Here is a 21,674-nt window from a genome sequence, read left to right on the forward strand (position 1 = left end):
TCTGCACATCCCCTGCTCCACCAGCGCCTGCTTCACCCACACCCTACTCACTCACTCACTCACTGACCTTCCTACAAACTTGCCCCAGGGTCCAAGTAGTGACTGTTCTAGCTGTGGAATAGAAATTTCCACTATGCTTATCAAGGGGCAGTGAGGGGTGTGCCCTTTTGCTGGTTTCCATGGTAACTGATGAGCCAGCCTGAAATCAATTCGCCCTAAACTGGTCATCTCCCCGCCCTTGACCCCTCACTCCTTGGGGCAAAGACTGAAGCCATGTCCTGCCCCAACGTCCCCAAAACAAGGTGGGGTGTCACTCAAGATCCTTGCTTCAGACACATAAGCTCGCAAGAATTTCCAAATGCCTTCCTCTCTGCCCAATAACCCGCATCCTCCAGGCAAGGACATGCCTGCTGTTCTCACGGCCTTGCTTCCTCCTCCCTCCACACCTTGGCTTCTACTGTTCCTTCAGCAAAAGGAACTCAACCCTCTTCTCAGCCCCTATAAACCCCGCCCAGCCTGCAGGAGCAGAGGGGTTCTTCACGCCACGCCCAGTGCAAGGGGAACTTCCCAGCTTAAGCTGAAACCTCCTGCTGCCCACGTGGGCCTCCACTCAGCACTCACTGTCCTGTATGGAAACCCCAACACCCGAGTCTGCTGGCCTTTCCCTGGGCATCTCTCTGAATGAGCTCCGAGGGGACACAGATTCCTGAGAGGCAGGAAGGAGGGCTGAGCGTCTCAGTCTCCCTCATTCTACCCCGTGTGGCTCTGTCCCCTCACCTGGCTCACTGCCCTCCTGTGGGAACTAACATCTGTGAGGGCATTGACCTCAGTGCACACAAAATAGGGCTTTCATAACTGCAGGTGAAGGGCTTGTTGGCTTTAACAAAGTGAACAACAGGAAGGTAACTAACCAAGGGGTAAATGTCAGTGTTTCAACAAAAGCAAATCCAGGAAGCTTTCAAAAAGGCCGGTCTAGATGCCACCCGAGGCATAGGCATGTGTTAGGGGCACATTATACACGGAAAAGAATTGCAGTTGTTGTTCTATTTCAGGGGTTTGTGGCCAAGCAAGAACCACTGACAACAAATTCCAGAAACACAAAATAAGACTTAGGATTTCAGCCAGAATCTAGATACTTAGTTTCAAATTCAAGGTAACCCTGCACTGTGAGTCTAAGTATTAAGTCTACTGAGTATCCCTGAAGCAATGTAAAGAATTGAAATCACACTCTGATATGGGATAAATCATTTAAAATCCTAGACATTACTAAGTATTTCCAAACGGATAGAACACTAAGCACAAACCAACAGGGCCTTTCCACGGAAGCTCTGTGTCAGTGCTGAAAACTTCCCTCCCTTCTAACTAACTGGCCTTCAACGAATGATGGAGGAGAAGAACTGACAGCCAAGCACCAGGCTCCTGAGTCCCACTCTCCCTACAGCATCTCTCTTGCTCCTGGGCTCTTGGGATCTGTCCACAGGGTCTGGTTTTCAGCTGCAAGGAGCAGGGGCACCTGCCATCTGCTCCTCACTCCCTAAAGCACCGACTCCACTGGCCTCCACACACTGGAAGCCCCTTCTGCACTTTCCATCCTGACCTCATCCTTCTGCACAACTTCTCTGCGATGGGTCTACTGTAGGTGGGGAGGGGAGAGGGACATTGGGGCGGAAGGAGCCGAGTCTCCGGAAGCACATTGGCTTTCCTAAGCTCCCTTCCCTGGACCTGCAGGGATCCTGGAAGCAGCAGAAATGACAGGACACAAGAGCAAACTCACTGTTCAAACAGGTGCCTGCTGACTCCTGCATCGAGGGCGCTGAGCGGGTCGTCCAGGAGGTAGATGTCCGCGTCCTGATACACGGCTCTAGAAAACGTAGAGAGACGTCAGGAGAAGGACGCTTCCCACTCCTGGATCCCACCTCTGGATCCTGACAGCGTCCAACATCTCTGCGTTCCTTCCCAGAGCCCAGGGAAAGGGCCGGGCCCCTGCTTCCCACGGCGCCCACCAAGGGAGGGGTCCGCACGCCCCCGCCCCCCCCCACTAGAGGCCGCGGAGGAGGCGGGGGCAGGAGGCCACGGAAACTCCCTTTACCTTGCGAGGCTGATGCGGGCTTTCTGCCCGGCGCTCAGTGGGGTTCCCCGGTCTCCAACCACAGTTAGATCCCTGCCAACCAAAAGCTGCAAATCCTACACAAAAAAAGAAAAGGGAACAAGGAAAGATTTAAAATGTGTTCTTTTCCTGTCATCCTAAACTTTTAGCATCAATCCTTCATACAAGTATTTGATGGAGAACATTGAGTGTATTTCATAGTGACTAAAGTGTAACCTTGAACATTAAAAAAAACTTGCAGGGCTCTTCATTCGTTTTCATTCTGTAGAATTTCACAGCATTGATGCATTTGACCATTACAACAGATATTTATTGAGGACTGACTCTATGCCAAACCTTGTTCTGGGCACAGTGAATTCAGCCATGAGGAAACTAAGTCCCTGGAGTTTCTTCCACGGCAGGAGATGGACAATACGGAAAATTAACATGAGTACAAGCACTAAGCACCAGGAGAAAAAGGAGGCCGGCTTAGGAGGACAGAGAGGAAAGGGGGGAGAGTGTGTCTACACTGGGGTCAGGAAGGGCTTGGCTCAGGGAGGTCTGAGCAGATCTCAGAGGGTGGAGGGGACTCCCTGGACCTGGAGAGGGTGATCCACACAAAGCAAGGAGTCAGTGCAAAGGCCATGGGGCAGATGCCCAAGGTTTTCCAAGACAGACAAGGAGGCCAGGAGAGCCAGAGCTGAGCACGCATGAGGGGAGTGAGGGCAGACAGAGCAGAAGGAGCCCTAGCGTCATGCCCAGGAAAAGGGGTGGGGAGGATGACATGGCCTGAGGTGCCTTTTTTTTTTTCTAGTTTTAAATTATTTTCTTTAAATTTTTTTTATTATACTTGATTTGCAATGTTCTGTCAATTTCTGCTCCACAGCAAAGTGACCCAGTTATACATGTATATACATTTCTTTTTTCACATTATCCTCCACCATGTTCCATCACAAGTGATCAGATATAGTTCCCTGGGCTCTACGGCAGAATCTCATTGCTTATCCATTTCAAATGCAATAGTTTGCATCTACTAACCCCAGACTTTAAGGAACCACACCTGCCTCTTTGAGGAAAACAGTGAGGAAGATGGGGAGGGAAGGGTGGATCCCAGTTAGAGGCTTCTGCAATAATCCAGGCCAGAGATGACAGTGCCAGGACCAGAGTGGAAGCAGCAGGAGTGAAGAGACGGAGTCACACTCCAGACACATCTCGAAGGTGGCATCTGTGAGACCTGCTGACGGGCGGGTGTGGGTTGCAGGAGAAGAGGAGGCCTGTGCTGTGTGGGGGTGAGGAAGGGGAAGGATGGGATCCAACATACTGAGCTGAGAAGACGGTGGATGCAGGTTTGGGAGACTTTGGTCGTGGACAAGCTTTGATGACCTCTAGGTAACAAAGCTGGATATGCAAGTGTGAAGGTCTGTGCTAGAGGCACCAGTGTGAGGGCTGGTGGCACAGGCTGGTGAAGGCACAGGTTTATTTTATCAGAGAATGAGTGTGGCTTAAACTGGCCATTTTGCTGACTCTGTCTCAGCTTCCCACTTTCAGAGAAGGGACAACACTTGTGTCTTCACAGTGATACTTAAGGCAAGTGACAGGGTGACAGACAAGATCTGTACAAGAAATAGGGGCAGAAAGAGCAGAGTTGGCAGGAAAAACCAGAGGGAAAGACACAGTGAGCTCAAGAAACAATGAGCAGAGCAGCTGGACTAAGTAGGTGCTTATCCTACTCAGTGAAAAGTCATGAAAAACTCAAAGCTGAGAAGGATGAGAAGTTATGACTTGAAGAACTGGGAATCCATCACAAGTTATATCTGAGTATTATGGAGTTCCCGTCATGGCTCGGTGGTTAACGAATCCAACTGGGAACGATGAGGTTGGGGGTTTGATCCCTGGCCTTGCTCATTGGGTTGAGGATCCGGCGTTGCTGGGAGCTGTGGTGTAGGTCACAGAAGCGGCTCGGATCCCATGTTGCCGTGGCTCTGGTGTAGGCCAGCAGCAACAGCTCCGATTGGACCCCTAGCCTGGGAACCTCCATATGCCACGGGAACGGCCCCAGAAATGGCAAAAAGACAAAAAAAAAGTTATATCTGAGTATTATTTAAGAAGTAAATAGACATGAGTTCATGCTGTGGCATAGTGGGTTAAGGATCCAGATTCGCTATAGCTGTGGTTCCAGCTCAGACTTGATTCCTGGCCCAGGAATTTCCACATGCTGTGGGGGTGGCCCAAAAAATAAAAAGAAGAATAGATGAACCAGAATATCTGGGGAGTAAAAGATGAGAAGAACAGCCCCTCCCCCCAATGGCAAGAGGTCAGGTTCAGGTTGCACGTTATCGTATTAGAAACCTTTACTTAGATTGCCTATAATCACCACTCTACCATCCTGGCACAAGCAGAGTTTGGTGTTTGGTGGCGGGAGTGTAACCCACTAATCCTCTCAGACATCAACCTAGGACACACAGCAATAGTTTTCTGCAGATGGAGCCCTCATGTCTCTGCCTCTATATTAGCAAATTTGGGGAGAAAGCAAGTGGCACTCTGGCATCTTCATGATAAACAAGTCCTTTGATCACCCTAAGTCTCATTTTCCTCTTCTACAGACTGTGTTACAAAAACAAGAAGCACTACACTTAAGGATGCTGTGAGAAATCAAGGAAACTCGAACATATCCTCACACCATGCACAAAAATAAACTCAAAATGCCTGAAAGACTTAAACAGAAGACAAGACATCCTCAAACTCCTAGAAGAGAACATAGGCAAAACATTCTCCGATATCAACCTTACCAGTATTTTCTCAGGTCAGCCTCCCAAGGCAGCAGAAATAAAAGCAAAAATAAACCAATGGGACCTAATCAAACTGACAAGCTTTTGCACAGCAAAGGAAACCAAAAAGAAAACCAAAAGACAACTTACAGAATGGGAGAAATTAGTTTCAAATGATGCAACTGACAAGGGCTTAATCTCAAAAATATACAAACAACTTACACAACTCAATAGCAAAAAAGCCAACAACCCACGTGAAATATGGGCAAAAGTTGATCTAAATAGACATTTCTCCAAAGAAGATATACTGATGGCCAACAAGCACATGAAAAAATGCTCAACATCCCCAACTATGAGAGAAATGCAAATCAAAACTACCATGAGTTACCACCTCACCCCAGTCAGAATGGCCATCATTAATAAGTCCACAAATAACAAATGGTGGAGCCAGTGTGGAGAGAAGGGAACCCTCCTGCACTTTTGGTGGGAATGTAAATTGGTACAACCACTATGGGAAACAGTATGGAGGTACCTTAGAAAACTATACACAGAACTACCATATGACCCAGAAATCCCACCCCTGGGCATATATCTGGACAAGACGTTCCTTGAAAAAGACACATGCACCCGCATGTTCATTGCAGCTCTATTCACAAGAGAGACAAGACATGGAAAAAACTTAAATGTCCATCGAGAGATGAATGGACTAGGAAGATGTGGTATGTATACACAATGGACTACTCCTCAGCCATGTAAAAGAACAAAATAATGCCATTTGCAGCAACATGGATGGAACTAGAGACGCTCATACTGAGTGAAGTAAGTCAGAAAGAGAAAGACAAATACCACATTATTATTGTTTTTTCAAGGCTAGGGGTCAAATCAGAGCTGTAGCTGCCAGCCTACATCACAGCCACAGCAACGTGGATGGGAGCCACGTCTTCGACCTAAACCACAGCTCACAGCAACACTGGATCCTTAACCCAACTGAATGAGGCCAGGGATCAAACCATCATCCTCATGGATACTAGTTGGGTTTGTTAACTGCTGAGCCACAATGGGAACTATATTCCTCCATCAGGTGAATCCAGTTTTCAGCATTCATTTGCTAATTTTATTTAAATGTCAACATACAGTTAAACAAGCACTTCATCTTGCCGTTTTCTGTGAAACTGAATGCCATTTCTGAAAACAATCTCTCCCACAGTGAAACAATGCAGTACTAAGAAATTTTTAAGCAAAAAAAAAAAAAAAAATACTAAGGAGTCTCCTTCATGGCTCAGTGGTTAATGAATCCACCAGGAACCATTAGGTTGTGGGTTCGATCCCTGGCCTCGCTCACTGGGTTAAGGATCTGGCATTGCTGTGAGCTGTGGTGTAGGTCGCCAACACGGCTCAGATCTGGCATTGCTGTGGCTGTGGTGTAGGCTAGCGGCTACAGCTCCGATTAGACCCCTAGCCTGGGAACCTCCCTATGCCGCAGGTGCGGCCCTAGAAAAGACAAAAAAAAAAAAAAGAAATTTTAAAGCAGAGTTCCCCCTGTGGCTCAAGAGGTTAAGTACCCTACGTCCTCTGTGAAGATGTGGGTTCAATCCCTGGCTCATTCAGTGGGTTAAAGATCAGGCACTGTTGTAAGCTGTACATAGGTCTCAGTGCAGCTCAGATCTGGTGTGGCTGTGGCTGTGGCTGTATCTGGCAGCTGCAGCTCTGATTTGATCCCTCACCTAGGAACTTCCATGTGCCACAGATGCAGCCATAAAAAGAGGAAAGAAAGAAAGAGAAAGAAAGAAATCTTAGAGCATTCTCTATTCTTTAAATAATAAATTATAAGTCAAAAACCAAGTGCAGAGGGCAACCTAGAGACTGAAAGGGATGGAGGAGGCATCAGCCACATGCATGGGGCAGAGCTCATGTGAGTCTGATTCAAACCAATGGTGAAGGAGATTTCTCAGTGAGCTGGTTAAATGTAAACACAGATGAGAATATTGATGATATTTAAGAATTTGGGTTATTTTTCCGGTGACATAACATGATTTTTTTTCCCAAAAGCTCTCCTATCTTTTAGGAAAAACGAATGAAATGTTTACAGATGAACTAATCTGAGATCTAGGATCAGCTTCAGAATAATTTGGGGTGGGGGTGGGGCTGGCAGAGGGCTGGGTGCAGATGCAGCAAGACTGGATTGGATGCCAGTGATGCTGGTTGAAGCTGGGTACCTGAGGGTTCACTACAAGATGCTCTCTGCTTTTGCAGATTTTTTAGATTGTCCATTAAAAAATAGGTTAAAAGTAAATGAAACTTCACAAAATGAAGGAATCTCCCTAAAAAAGCATTCTTTGAGAGTTGTTAACACATCAGGATTGAAATAATAGAGTATGTGCCTGCGTATTCACCCAGAAAGCCAGCTTAAATTATTAAAAATTCAAAGATTTTTCAAATTAAAAAAAAGGAACTTTCAACAAACCCTGTAGTTAAATCAACAGTATTATTATTTGAAATCTGAGTGCATGCAACTCAGAAGTCACTACTCACCTCTTCCAGAGCACAAGCCTTTAGTACTTTTTCATATCGGTCTTTTTCATATTTCTTCCCAAATAAAATATTACTCCTCACGGTTCCGGGAAACAGCCAGGGCTGCTGAGGAACATACGCGATCCTCCCACGCACGGTGACCTGCCCCTGGCCTGGGGGCAGCTCTCCCAGCACCGCACTCAACAGTGACGACTGAAACAGATGCAAACACACCTGTGAGCAGGCAGCACCCAGGACAGAACAGGCCCCGCAGCACAGCTTCCCTGCCCTGGGCGCTTGATAAACAACAGAACCCTTTCATTCAGAGCAGGATAAAGTACAGTACTGGCAGATGTGGCAAAAAAAAACTTAATTAACATTATCAGACAGTGTAAACTAATGTTTGATAAGGAATATTAACAAGATAGTTCAACAACATAGTCTGCCCAAGAATTTCCCCAAATGAAGTGCTATACTCAGCAAAGACTAGTAAGAATGACAGTGTTCCCATCATGGCTCAGCAGTAACAAACCCAGCTAGTATCCATGAGGACACAGGTTTGATTCCCGGCCTGCCTCAATGGGTTAAAGATCCAGCGTGGCCATGAGCTGTGGTGTAGGCCAGCAGCTGTGGCTCCGATTCAACACCTAGCCTGGGAACTTCCATATGTCACGGGTGCAGCCCTAAAGAGCAGGGAGAAAAAAGAGTGTCTGACATCTTTAACGAGCACAGCAGCCCAGCGTGTGTCTGGTGTTTAATGCAGTTGTTCCTGCATCTGGGTATCCTCTACTTGACAGGTACTTATTCTTAAAAAGCTCTGTGTCAGGAATACATCCAAAGATGATTATTTAAAAGAACTCTGCAGGGCGCTGTGTGTAAGGAGCAAAGTCCATCCCAGAGGAAACCGTTGCCCTCACATGGACACAGCCCACGCTGATGGTCTGTATCCTGTTGCACAGACACAGGACACCAGTACACGTGCACGAACTCCACATCTTCTACACACACAGGGGACGTGTCTGTGTCCACACCACCAGGGCAGTCGCCACACAGGGCTGAAATAACCTGCCTGCGTCTCTGTGTCGCCCCGGAACCTGGCTGCCTCTGGAGGGCAGGGGGGTGGGGGCTCGCTCACGTCTGTGTCTCTGGCTCCAGCCCGTGGCTGCACGTTCACCACACGTGACTGATGGGCCAGGTCCACTCACAGGAGGAGATGCTCAAAGCTTCCCAAACAGCCTTGACAGCCTCCTGACTTCCTGGAGGGGCCACTGTGACAAAGAGAAGTCCCCATGTCTCAGTCTGTCCTGAACAGCTGTCACATAAATCATTTCCTTCACTGGGACATGCAGATTCCCAACAAGCTGTTCCAGCTGTGCGAATGGAAGCACCAAGAAGGAAAACACAGTGTTTATCCAGGTTTATTTGGCCATGAAACCTTCTTGCAAAACAAAAGTTCCATGGATCACACTTAGAGAAATGCTGTTCCACACACACCCAATTCACACTGGGTTCTTTCCACACACCTTTGGGCTGGACTCTGAGATTTGCTAGGGGCTGCATCATTGCATCAAGCTACTAGAAAGCATCATAACTTACCTTTCCTGCTCCCACAGGTCCAGCCACAGCTAACAGTTGCCCGGGTCTGACAGTAAAGGAAAGGCCTTGAAGGGCTGGGGTTTCAGATGCCTACAAATTAAAGTTTATGAAAATGTGCCCATTTCAATAAAGTAACACAAACTGCTTCAGAAAGTGAAGAAAATTAAAAGCCACTGATACATGAATATAACCCCGATCTTCCTCCTTCCTGCATGAAGATACTGTGTCCTGGAGGCCTTTTCATCCGATCACACCTCTCTAAGGGTTTGAAGCAGCTTAGCTGCCTTTAGGAAGGATCCTTCTTTTACCAGATTTCCACACGGACACAGCCCTAGACACCCACAGAATTTAAGCAGTTGAAATGACAAGGCACCTGCTTGAAAGGCAAATTTCATGATGTACAGTAGCTTATTAAAATAATATACTTAATACAATATTCAGTGTGGGAGGTTTTTAGCCATTCATCAGTTTGAATTATGACCCTTGGTTTTATTTATATATTTTTTTATGGCCACGCCTGTGACATATGGAAGCAAGTACACAGAGCACCTGGCCCTTTGCTAAGAAATAATTTGAAATATTCACTAATATCTCCATTTTTCACATGAGAAAGATTTAATCTCAGTAATGCCCAGAAAGCAAAGGGGCACTCCATATGCCAAAGTCTCTTGGTAAATTCATGTAAATGATGGTCAAGGCTCTAATTTCTATTTTTTGTTTTTCTTTTTAGGGCCACACCTGAGGCATATGGAAGTTCCCAGGCTAGGGGTCAAATCAGAGCTGCAGCTGCCGGCCTCCACACAGCCATAGTCACACCAGATCCAAGCCAGATCCATGACCTGGGCTGTACCACACAGCAATGCTGGATCCTTAACCCACTGAGAGAGGATAAGGATCAAAACCTATATCCTCATGGATACTAGTCAGATTCTTAACCCGCTGAGCCAAGCCTCAGATTTCACCAGGGATGTCATTTAACACTAACGGCAACAAAAATGAAGAATAAAGAAATTAAGCATGACTTCACAGATCAGAGTGAAAAAGCCTCAGTCTTATACACCTTACATGCATTACCTGTCTTGGATAGACAGGAACAAAAAAGTACTTCTACTATTAACAAAACAAAACAGCACCCACAAAAAAAAACAGAACATGGAGGTACACGTGACAGCACACAATCTGAGTGAGGGAGAAGAAAGACCGAGGACTCATCATGCCAATCACAGCTCGTGTTCCTGAACAATCTGTAAGTTCCAAGATAAAGAGACGGAAGGGTGTATGTATATCTGTACATATAATGTTAGGAAAATTCTCAGTAGCTGCTCATGCTTTTTAAAAAAAAAAAAAAAAAAAGAGGTGGTAATTAGTAAAATGCCCAAAAGCAGAGGGGCTGGATAATCTTCAAACTGAAAACTGGGAATGACTGAACAGATTATGGGATAGTCACTTACTAAAACAAAAATTACTCTATCAAAACTGCTAGCCCCAGATTTCATAGCAATTATAAAAACTATCAAGAAGCTAGATTTTAATACAAGAGAAATTTTTTTATACTTCTACACTTCATTCTTCTTGTCCGACACTTAGGGTTCCTATTTTAGTTAGGACTACAAAATAGCCACATACATCAGCTTACTGTCCCCCACAATTACACACACACAGTCTGTCAGGACAGACCCGGAGTTCCCTCTCCCTCTGGCTTCAGGATCCGGCACTGCCCCGGTGTAACCAGAAGAGGGCAGCACCAAACAGCTCAGGGGTTCTGGTCCCCTTCTCTCCAGGTTATCCAGGCTCAGGGGACAATGACTCAGCCAGGATCATCAGCTGAGCCCCTACTCTGTGCCAAACACAGTTGGATACCCCTACCCCCTGGAGATTTGGAGGTTCCCACAAGACCATTTATTTTGAAATTTAAAGACTGAGACCAAGGCCCATCATTTCATGAATGAGACCTGGGTGCCTGAGACCTTCCCCCACCTGCCCACCTGGCTGTCTAGAGGGGCAGGTTAGAGAGCTCATGTCTATCTCCTGCCTCCCAACCAGCATGTGCTTCATTCAGACTCGGCTTCTCCCCAAAACCCCCAATGTCTGTGCCCTCCCCCTCCTGGGGACTCTCACCCATGACCTAACCTGACAGGCCCTAATTACTAATGACCCCAGCATGGGACACAATCATCATAGGCAAGGCCAGGACAACAGAATAGGGTACTCTCTACTACAATGCAAGGTGCACAAAGTCTGAGGATGTAACCCAGCAGGACCCTATGCAGTTTTCCTGGGACAGACCCCTCCCCCCGTGTCCTCTGCCTGCCTCTTGTTTGCAGAAAAGCTATAGTCTCCCGGGTGTCCTCTGAATCCCAGAAGCCTGGGTCAAGAATTAATAACTTAAAAGATGTGAACATATAGTGACAAACGTAGCAGCTGACCAGGAGAACTGCTAAGAATTTAAATGGCTGGCTGCCACCAAAGTAGCCAGCACCACCCAGCAGCTTAGGAGGGGGGCCCCGACCTACCCCCCAGCAAAGATCCAGATCACGACCTTGCTCCGTGTATTGCAATGAGATGGTCAGAGAGTATCAAGGCAAACATACGTGCACTGATTCTCCAAAGCCTCTGATTTTTAACAGTTGCTTATATGTCTGTCAGTGAACCCCCTTTACACTGCAGCACTTTGTCTGGCCAGTCATATAATTCTACCATAACAAATGTAAGTACTTTAAGTTCAAAATGTGCTAACACTGTGAAAGTTCTCTTGAAAATGAGATGGGAGAACAAGTCAAAGGTCTTAGGCTGCCTTTATACTTAATTTCCTTTAGTTACAAACTTTATTCCTCATTTGCAGCAATTTTATAACATACTTTGGGTAAATGAGTAAATCACATTTTATGCCTTGTGTAAATTCTCAAAATTCTCCAGTAAATCTATGTCACCGACAGTCTTTTAGCAGTTACATTCTTAGAATGGAGGACTTGTTACCTTGTCCCAAAAAGCAGTGAAATCTTGCAACTGTACTATCGTTTCGCCATCTGATGGCAGCTGAGAGTTGCGCTCTGATACCTCATCGAGTAACAGAAAGTTCTGCAGAAAGAGGAAAAACAGATATTTAAACTGCAGAAACAAAGTACAAAAATAATTGCTCCCCTAGAACTTGCAATAAAAAACTTTATACAGCCTACATATCATTTTGCCAACCATACTTAAAGTGTTGGTTCACATCAGAACATACTAAATAACATATAGAATAACATACTATTATTAGTGTAATATATACAATCAGGTAATATAGTATGTACATAGTATGCATAATAGAGTATATATGTGTATGTGTATATTTACCTACATATACATATATATGCACGCACACACACGCACACACATAAATTAAGAGTTCTGGCCATGAGGAAAGTTGTAACTTTCTCACAAAGTGTCCTTGTTCCTCCTTTAAGTGAAAATATGCCTCTAAACTCTAACACCTTTAGAACCTGGACACTTTCATTGTTTTACTTTTGTGTTACTACCAACACAGGAGCTACTAGGAAACAATTCCATAAGGACCTGTTGAATCCCACCATCTGCCAAGCACCAGGCCACATGCTGGGAACAAAGGGAAGGCCATTCCCAGGCCTTCAGGAATCAGGTGTCACAGGACTAGCTGGGAGCACAAGACCTCCAGCAGAGACTCAGAAGGAAAATCCTGGTTCTGCCATTTGGGGTCATGACCTTTACCCAGGCACTTAAGTACACTCTGCTCTGCTCCTCAAAGTGTTAAATCCACATCACTGCTTGTCATTAACTATCACTTAAGTCATTGTTCTAAAAATGAAATGCTCTTGTTACCTTTCTATCTCTTAACAAACACTATACAAGCATCATCTCACAATCACTGGTCAGTGCTCTCAATTGCACAGCAGGAATGGCCCATCTTCCACTTCTTGCCATTTTCCCACAATTTAGCAGCTATTCAACACCGTTTAGCTGAATAAAACCAAGCCCTGGGAACCACTACAAAGCTAACACAAATCTAAGCAGCTTTGTGATCAATATAACCTAAAAGACACATTTAACTGGAGGGAAAAGCCACTGAGGACTATCAGGGCTTTGAAATTGAAGCAAGATATTTACAATCTTATTGGAGTCATTCAATGCCAAGACATTCAGCCTCCTTTCCCTACTAAGAGAAAAATACAGAGGCTTCTTGGGCCTACAAGGTTGTAATAAACAATCCATTTTCTTTACAAGAAAAAAAAATGGAAACTGAAAAGCATGTGTAAACAAGAAGACACGACACTACGAAGCCACCTGGAGGTCTGCCGTGGGGACGGATCATCCCCCACATCCAAGGTGGGCAGGGGTGGTGGATTTCCTTCTTAGAGCCCCAGACGTGACCTGGTGCAAATCCTGGGAGGTGGCCCATCCAATCTGCTAAGTCCCAGGCTGCAGAAGCAGTGGGGCAGCAGGGCTTGACAGCACCTGAGCTCTACACTCGACGTGCCCACCACGCCTTCAGCGCATCCACAGACAAACCTCGCCCAGTCCTGACATCCGGGCAGTCCACTGGGCCGACCTTCTCTTTCCCTCCCGCTGCCCTTTCTGCCTTCTCAGTGGGCAGTAACACATTTAAGAGAGAGATGAGAAAGGAAGAAAACGGAGCATCTGATTACTGCCCACTAACTGTTAAAAAAGGAGGCTGAATCAGACCCATGGCTGGTTGGTGGCCTGGGTCTTAGAGCAAATACCAGGTATTTCAAAAGCCCCTCAGAACTCAAAGCCAAGTTCATGCTCTTCTCCTCCTCAAATCTGGTCCTCTTCTGGTATTCCACATTTCAGTGCATCCAGGTGATTCTGCAGCCCCTAAACCCAAAGCAGCCCACAATCCACCTCTCACTCCCCTACTTCATCACCATCCCCAGGAAAATGCAAAGCTTCAGCCTCCCATTTCCCCACACACACACACACAGGTAATTTCCAGTAAATTCTCAGCCTTCCCAGGAAGCACTACCTTCAAAATGACACCTGCCTCTCTGCCAAAGCACCTCATGGCCCCTCAGACTTTTCCTCCCAAGGACTAAGGACACAGAAATGCACACTGAGTTTCATTATTTGATTCTTGATTAACCCGTCACTTGATGAAACATAAATTCCAAGCAGAAAGGACTTTCTGTACTTGCTCACCTGCCACTGGACACGTGCATCTAGCCTGTGCCAGGCTCCAAGCAGCTACCGTTATTCTGTGGGGTACGTGACTAAATGGGTGAATAAACTGCAAACTGGCCCCCCAAACGTCTAGCACAAACCAAGACAGGTTTTCCTCTAAATTCATTTTAGTCTTAAGATTCTTTCAGTCTTAACAAGATGTCTTTTATATTTGCTAGAGGACATTGAGGCTTTGTGTATTTTTCCTATTCTACAGCAATGTTTCCCAAACGTGGCCTACTTGCAGGTGCACAGGGGCGCTTACTAAAGACATAGGTACCTTGGGCCCCAGCCAAGACCTGGAGAATCAGAATCTCCAGGGTGGGATCATTTAGTTTTAATAAGCACTCCAGGTAATTCTGATGAACCAGAGACCTAAGCTTTTTAAAGGGTTGTAGACACTAGAAGGGCTGAAAAAGGGTCCATGATCTTATAGAAAAAAATTTCAACAATTACCTCAACACACCACAAAGCAGGTTGCTGGGCTAACACCCACCCTTGTCACCACTCTTATTCTCAGACATTTTCCCCCTTTACTGACAACAACTAATGCTGAACAGATCTCTAAATTCCTAGACCACCTTCCTGCCATAAATTTTATGTACGTGAGAAAAAATTTAGGTTTGCTGCCCAAAACAAAGGTGCTTTGTTCATCAGGACACAAAGCAGCTTGACCAAGTCAGCCCCAGGAAAATCCCAAGTCCTCAGCAGGTTGTCATGTTCATGTAACTGCACACAACTACGTGGCAAGGAATTTCAAGCCTCAGACAGTTCAGCTGCATTTGGTGGAAAAGAAATCTAAAAACCTACCCAATCCTACTGTACAGCACAGGGGAGTCTATTCAGTCTCTTTTGATAGAACATGATGGAGGATAATATGAACAAAATAATGTGTGTGTATGTATGTGTGTATATATATGTTTATGTATATATATGTGTGTGTGTATGAGACTGGGTCACTTTGCTGTAAAGCAAAAATTGATACAACACTGTAAATCAACTCTACATTAATTTTAAAAAATGTTATTAAAGAATTAAAAAAAAAATCCGTAGTTCCTTTTGTGGCTCAGTGGTAACGAACCCGACTAGTATCCAGGAAGACTCAGGTTCAATCCCTGGCCTCGCTCAGTGGGTTAAAGGATCTGGCATTACCGTGAACTATGGTATAGGTCACAGACACCACTACAATTTTGTGTTGCTGTGGCTGTGGGGTAGGCCGGCAGCTGCAGCTCTGATTCAACTCCTAGCCTGGGAACTTCCATATGGCCCAGGTGCGGCCCTAAAAAGAAAAAAGAAAAATCCTACTCGAATATTTGAATACAATTCCCTGAAAACCTTCTGCAGGACCCCTTTTGTCATAGACTCTCTGGTGCATCACATAATCCATCAGAGAATCAGAGTTATCACTTTTCCAATAAAATCATCCTTAACGATGAGGCACCTATGGGGTCACAGACATGATGGAGCTGGATGGTCTGCTCGGTGGCACATTTTCTGAGCACCTGCTCTCTGCGAGGAGGAGGATGGTGAACAGGCCCTGTATCTGCCCTTTAGATAAGGGAGGGAAAGAAATCCATAAACAGGTGGCTTAGTGAGGACAGAGTCACATCCAGGAGCTCAAAGGAAGAGAGAGGGACTCAAGAGGGTGTGAGGGTCAATTTTATGTCAACCTGGCTAAACCACAGCCCCAGACACTCGCTCACACACACACATACACACACATCGCAGTGAAAGTATTTTTCAGATGAGATCAACATTTACATCCATGGACTTGGAGTAAAGCAGGTGATCCTCCATAGTGTGGATAGGCCTCATATAATGAGTCAGAGGCCTTAAGAGAAAAAGTCTGAACAGCTCCATGGAGGAGGGAATTCTTTTTTCTTTTTTTTGTCTTTTTGCCATTTCTTGGGCCGTTCCTGCAGCATATGGAGGTTCCCAGGCTAGGAGTCCAATCGGAGCTGTAGCTGCCAGCCTATGCCAGAGCCACAGCAACGTGGGATCCAAGCCACGTCTGAGACCTACACCACAGCTCACAGCAACACTGCATCGTTAACCCACTGAGCAAGGGCAGGGATCAAACCCGCAACCTCATGGTTCCTAGTCAGATTCGTTAACCACCGAGCCACGACGGGAACTCTGGAGGAGGGAATTCTGTCTCAAGATCACCTTCGGATAGAGATACATTTTAGCTAAAGCCTTATTTTTTTTGGTTGTGTGGTTGGTTGTTTTTTTTTTTTAAGTATATATATATATATATATATATGTATATATATATATATACACACACACACACATTGTTTTTCTCACATTATCCTCCACCATGTTCCATCACAAGTGACTAGATATAGTTCCCTGTGTTATACAGCAGGATCTCGTTGCTAAGCCACTACAATGCAATAGTTTGCACCTACTAACCCCAAACTCCCAGTCCATCCCACTCCCTCTCCCTCCCGCTCAGCAACCACAAGTCTATTCTCTAAGTCTATGAGTTTGTTTCTTTTCTGTAGAAAGGTTCATTTGTGCCCTATATTGGATTCCAAATATAAGTAATATCATATGGTATTTGTCTTTCTGTTTCTGACTTTCTTCACTTAGTATGAGGGTCTTTAGTTCCAGCCATGTTGCTGCAAATGGCAGGTTTTGTTCCTTTTATGGCTGAGCAGTATTCCATTGTGTATATATACCACTTCTTCTTAATCCATTCATCTGTCTTGGCTATTGGGAATAGTGCTGCAATGAACATAGGGGTGCAGGTATCCTTTTCTCTTTTTTTGTCTTTTCTAGGGCTGTACCCACAGCATATGGAGGTTCCCAGGCTAGGGGTCTAATCGGAGCTGTAGCCACCAGCCTACACCACAGCTCACAGCAATGCTGGATCCTTAACCCATTGAGTGAGGCCAGGGATCGAACCCCCACCCTCATGGTTCTTCTTCAATGAAAGTTTTGTCCCGATAGATGCCCAAGAGTTGGATTGCTGGGTCATATGGTAGTTCAATAGTTTTCTGAGGCATCTCCATATTTTCCATAGTGGCTGTACCAATTCACATTCCCACCAACAGTGGAGGAGGGTGCCCTTTTCTCCACACCTCTCCAGCATTTGTTATTTGTTGACTTGTTAAAGATGGCCATTCTGACCAGGGTGAGGTGGTACCTCAGAGCAGCTCTGATTTGCATTTCTCTAATAATCAGTGATGTTGTGCATATTTTCTTGTGCCTTTTGGCCGTCTGTATATCTTCCTTGGAGAAATGTCTATTAAGGTCTTCAGCCTTAACAGAATACTACTGGAATAGTACTCAACCTTATTCAGCTTCCTTTTTTCAACTGAGTTGTTGGTTTTTTTGGTGTTGAGTTGTATAAGTGGTTTTTATATTTCAGAGATTAAGACCTTGTCAGTTGCATCATTTGAAATTACTTTCTCCAATTAACTCCATAGATTATCTTTTTGTTTTGTTTTCTTTGTTGTTGTTGTTTTCCTTTTCTGTGCAAAAGCTTTTAAGTCTGATTAGGTCCCATTGATTTATTTTTAATTTCTATTGCCTTGGGAGGCTCAATTTAAAAAAAAGCATTTGTACAGTGGATGTCAGAGAATGTCTTGCCTGTGTTCTCCTCTAGAGTTTTATAGTGTCTTGCCTGAAATGTTTAAGTTTTTAATCCATTTTGAATTTATTATTGTGCATGCTGTGAGGGTGTGTTCTACTTTCACTGATTTACATGTAGTCGTCCAGGTTTGTCAGCACCACCTGCTGAAAAGACTGTCTTTTACCCATTTTATATTCTTGCCTACTTTGTCAAAGATTAATTGACCATAGGTGTCTGGGTTTATTTCTAGGTTCTTTAATCTGTTCCATTGGTCTGTACGACTGTTTCAGTACAAGTACCACACTGTCTTGATTACTGTAGCTTTGTAAAATTGCCTGAAGTCTGGGAAAGTTATGCCTCTTGCGTGGTTTTTGTTCCTCGGGATTGCCTGGGCAATTCTGTGTGTTTTATGGTTCCATATAAATGTTCAGATTCTTTGTTCTAGTTCTGCGAAAAATTACATGTGTATTTTGATAGGGATTGCACTGAATCTGTCGATTGGGTTGGCTAGAATGGCCATTTTAACAATATTAAGTCTTCCAATCCAGAAAAATGGAGTATCTTTCCACTTTCTTTAATCCTTTTTAATTTCCTTGATTAAGGTTTTATAGTTCTTAGCATATAGGTCTTTCCCCTCCTTGGTCAGGTTTATTCATAGGTGTTTAATTTTAGGGGGTGCAACTTTAAAAGGTATTGCATTTTCGTATTCCTTTTCTAATATCTCGTTATGAGTATATAGAAATGCAACTGATTTCTGAATATTAATCTTATATCCTGCTACTTTGCTGAATTTGATGATCAGTTTGAATAGTTTTTGTGTGGAGTCCTTAGCATTTTCTCTATATAGTATCATTTCATCTGCATAGAGTGACAATTTTACCTCTTCTTTTCAAATTTGGATACGTTTTATTTCTTTTGTTTGTCAGATTGCTGGGGGTATAAGGACTTTCAATACTATGTTGAATAACGCTGGTGAGAGTGGGCATCCCTGTCTTGTTCCAGATTTTAGTGGGAAAGCTTTCAGCTTTTCTTCACTGAGTATTATACTGGCTATGGGTTTGTCATAAATGTAAAGCCTCATGGTTTTAATCTTCTTTTATTTCATGATGACCAGCAAGACAGTCAGACTAACATTGTTAACCAAGTAAGACTGAGTGTTTCTAATTATCTGCAAGGCCCCAGAGGCCAGCAGATCTGCATGAACACAGACTGCGCAAGCCCAGCTCCCCTCTTCAGAGACAGGTCCACCAAGTCTAGTCGGGCTGGTCCGAGATACACAGAAAAACACAGAACAAGGGGACGATTCAGATCCATTCCCACTCTGGATAAAGACCAGTCCCCAGGGTTGAGATCCCCACCGCTTCCAGGGCCCAATGTCCCAGAAATGCTGACTCCCGTCTGCTCCCTGCTCTACATTTCTCCGGCTTCTAGTAAAGTTTGGCCCACCCTGGGCCTCTGCACGGTCCCAGCTGTTTCCTGCACTGCTATTTTAGTCAATCCAGTATTTATTTGATGCCCATGCTGAGTCCAACATAGGCCATGGACTACGGTAAATAACTAGGAGATAGAGTCTGCTGTCTGGGGGCTGAGAACACTCCTGGGGAGTCAGGATCACCCCACGTGACATGTGCTCGGTGGTGCGGTGCCCATCGATGGAAGTCTTAGATCAGCATGAATGCAAGTGTTGTGAGGGGTCATGGGGCTATGGGAGGCCTATGGGAGCAGCATTTGCTTAAATCAAGAACAGAAGAGAGGGCAGCCAAGGGGGGCCAGACTGAGAGAGCAAAGACCCCAAAGTGGGGTTCAACATGGCATGTCATGGAGAGAACCCTCCCTCTCCCCACCCCTACCAGAGTGGACAGTCATGTGCTGGGAAACAGAGCAGCCAGTGGAGCCTAGAGTTTAAAATTTTGATTTTTCAGGCATCATGAAAACTTTGAAGGTCTTCAGAGTAAGACTAGATGATGGAAACCACACCTAAGGAGAGAGTCCACATTCCAGAAGGTACTAGGAAAGCAGTGTGACAATGGCTGGGAAACCAGGCTTTGGGCAGAACCCTAGTTCTGTCGTTTACAAGCTATATGAGGACGGATGCGCTACTTCACCTGTTACAGGAACCTGTTTCCTGATCTGTAAAGTAGGGGCACTAATGCTTATCTCATTCAACTGGGATAATGAGATTTAATGCGATGATGAGTAAAGGCTTCAAGAGCACCTGGACCACACGGCAAGCCCTGGAGGTAGTGATGGAAGACAGCGGCTGTGGCAATAAGAAAACAGCAACATGACAGCACAGTACACGTGAGCAGTCACCATCTGGACAATTTAGTGTCACTGAGAATGTCACCATGGTCCAAGGACATTCCCAAATGCCCTCTTTCTCGATATGAAAGGCATGAAAAGGAAATTTTATTGAACTGCATGGACCATCCCTTAAAGCCCCCGTCAAAGAGAATGATGAACTTGGGGGACCAGAACTGACCCCGTTTGACTCATCTGTTTATAAGTAGTACTTTTTTTACATTATGGTATAGAAACTTAATCACACACACAAAAAAAAAAATCTCAGCTTTTATGACAAGGCCCAAAGATAAAACATAATCACACCCTGAGCTATCTGACTTCACTAGAGATGTATTACTGGCGTCCATCACGGCGGACAAAGTAGGAACAAAACAAATTAGATTTTTTTTTATGAAGCTCAGACACTCAAGCTCATGCCCAGGCAGCTCACAGAGACCATTTAGCTTCATTTGAGACCTAATCATCAGCACACAAGTACTTGAGCACCTACTGTGAGCCAGGCTCTTGTCCTGAAGATGTAAATTGTTTGTCCCAGGTATTGTAGGGGCAGTTAGAAAAGGAGACAGTGGGGATAGTGAGATCACACCTGTGAAAGGAAGAGGCAGCTGGAGAGGCTCAAGCAGAAAGGGAAAAGAGGATAGGGACGAGGAGGCAGATCCAAAAGGTGAACTCAGCCCTCCCCAAGCAAGGCATCCCCAGAGCCAAGAACCCGTTGTAGACACAGAACTAATGGAAGCTGAGCCCTTCTTCCTGCTCAGGAGCAGGGACCATTCAGCAAGCTCCTTCCCTCCTGGCCCAGAGAGAGTCCTGCTCCCCCAGGACTGCGCCCTGTCGCTACCCAGTCATTCACGTTAGAACAGAGGATGGATCTGTTTGCTGCTCCTGCTCTGAACATTTTAATCGCCTGCCGTCATCACTGCTCACCCAGAGCCCTGTGCTGCTGCTACTGCTCCTCCTGCCCAGAAATGAGCAGGAACCTTACGGGACCTGTAACGACTCCACCTAAGATGACAGGGGAGGACACAGGACGTTGTGGAACCACGACCAGCTCTGGCACTGAGAGAGAGTTAAATCTCACCTAACTAGACCAGTGACGTCCAAATAAAAGAAGCAATTTTATGTAAAATCCACCTACAACTAACACTTAAAAAACCTGTCACCAAACCTTGACTCTTCGGATGCTGACGACCGCCTCAGATACCTTCTCAACGGCCATGGGGAAATGGAGGGTACCCGTCAACCGCAGAGCCTCGAACAGTGTCACCACCACAAACACTTGGCTGGCTGTGATCACATTCTCAAGGACTTCACTGGTGATGAAGGTGACAAAAATCATGATTTTGCTCACAGCGAAAAATGATGCCAAATTCAGTCCTCTAAGGTAGGAACTTCTCAGAATCTTGGAAACTTCCTTCCTGGAAAAGAGAGGAGGAAACAGGTTTTAAAGAAGTATCAAGAGTCAAGTCATGAATTCCAGAGCCTTGTGTGGGGGGGCCTTTTGAGGGGGTGGACATGGATTAAGAGAAAGCACCCCCACAGCATGGAGACACTACACAGTGCACACCCGGGGGTCTGCCCGACACAAGGACCACACACCTCATCACCTGTCATGCATCCAGGAATTAAAGAAAGGCTT

At 45.3% G+C, this 21,674-nt stretch overlaps 1 protein-coding gene across 3 annotated transcripts in view; it reads right to left on the reverse strand.

Annotated features, from left to right (window-relative positions):
• LOC110258119 (multidrug resistance-associated protein 4-like) overlaps window positions 1–21,674 on the reverse strand; it is a 52,027-nt gene that overhangs the window by 18,962 nt on the left and 11,391 nt on the right. The window contains exons 5-10 of one of the 3 annotated variants that reach the window (XM_021081275.1): window positions 21,240–21,453; window positions 11,938–12,039; window positions 8,962–9,051; window positions 7,387–7,578; window positions 2,090–2,184; window positions 1,775–1,861 (exon numbers count right to left, since the gene is read on the reverse strand). In XM_021081275.1, coding sequence (XP_020936934.1) covers window positions 1,775–1,861; window positions 2,090–2,184; window positions 7,387–7,578; window positions 8,962–9,051; window positions 11,938–12,039; window positions 21,240–21,453 — 780 coding nt within the window. Of the gene's footprint in view, window positions 1–1,774; window positions 1,862–2,089; window positions 2,185–7,386; window positions 7,579–8,961; window positions 9,052–11,937; window positions 12,040–21,203; window positions 21,454–21,674 lie in introns of all 3 variants that reach the window. The other 2 variants (XM_021081274.1, XM_021081276.1) reach the window with 2 other exon arrangements.

Source organism: Sus scrofa, unplaced genomic scaffold (assembly GCF_000003025.6).
Source record: "Sus scrofa isolate TJ Tabasco breed Duroc unplaced genomic scaffold, Sscrofa11.1 Contig1265, whole genome shotgun sequence".
Lineage (NCBI taxonomy): Eukaryota > Metazoa > Chordata > Mammalia > Artiodactyla > Suidae > Sus > Sus scrofa.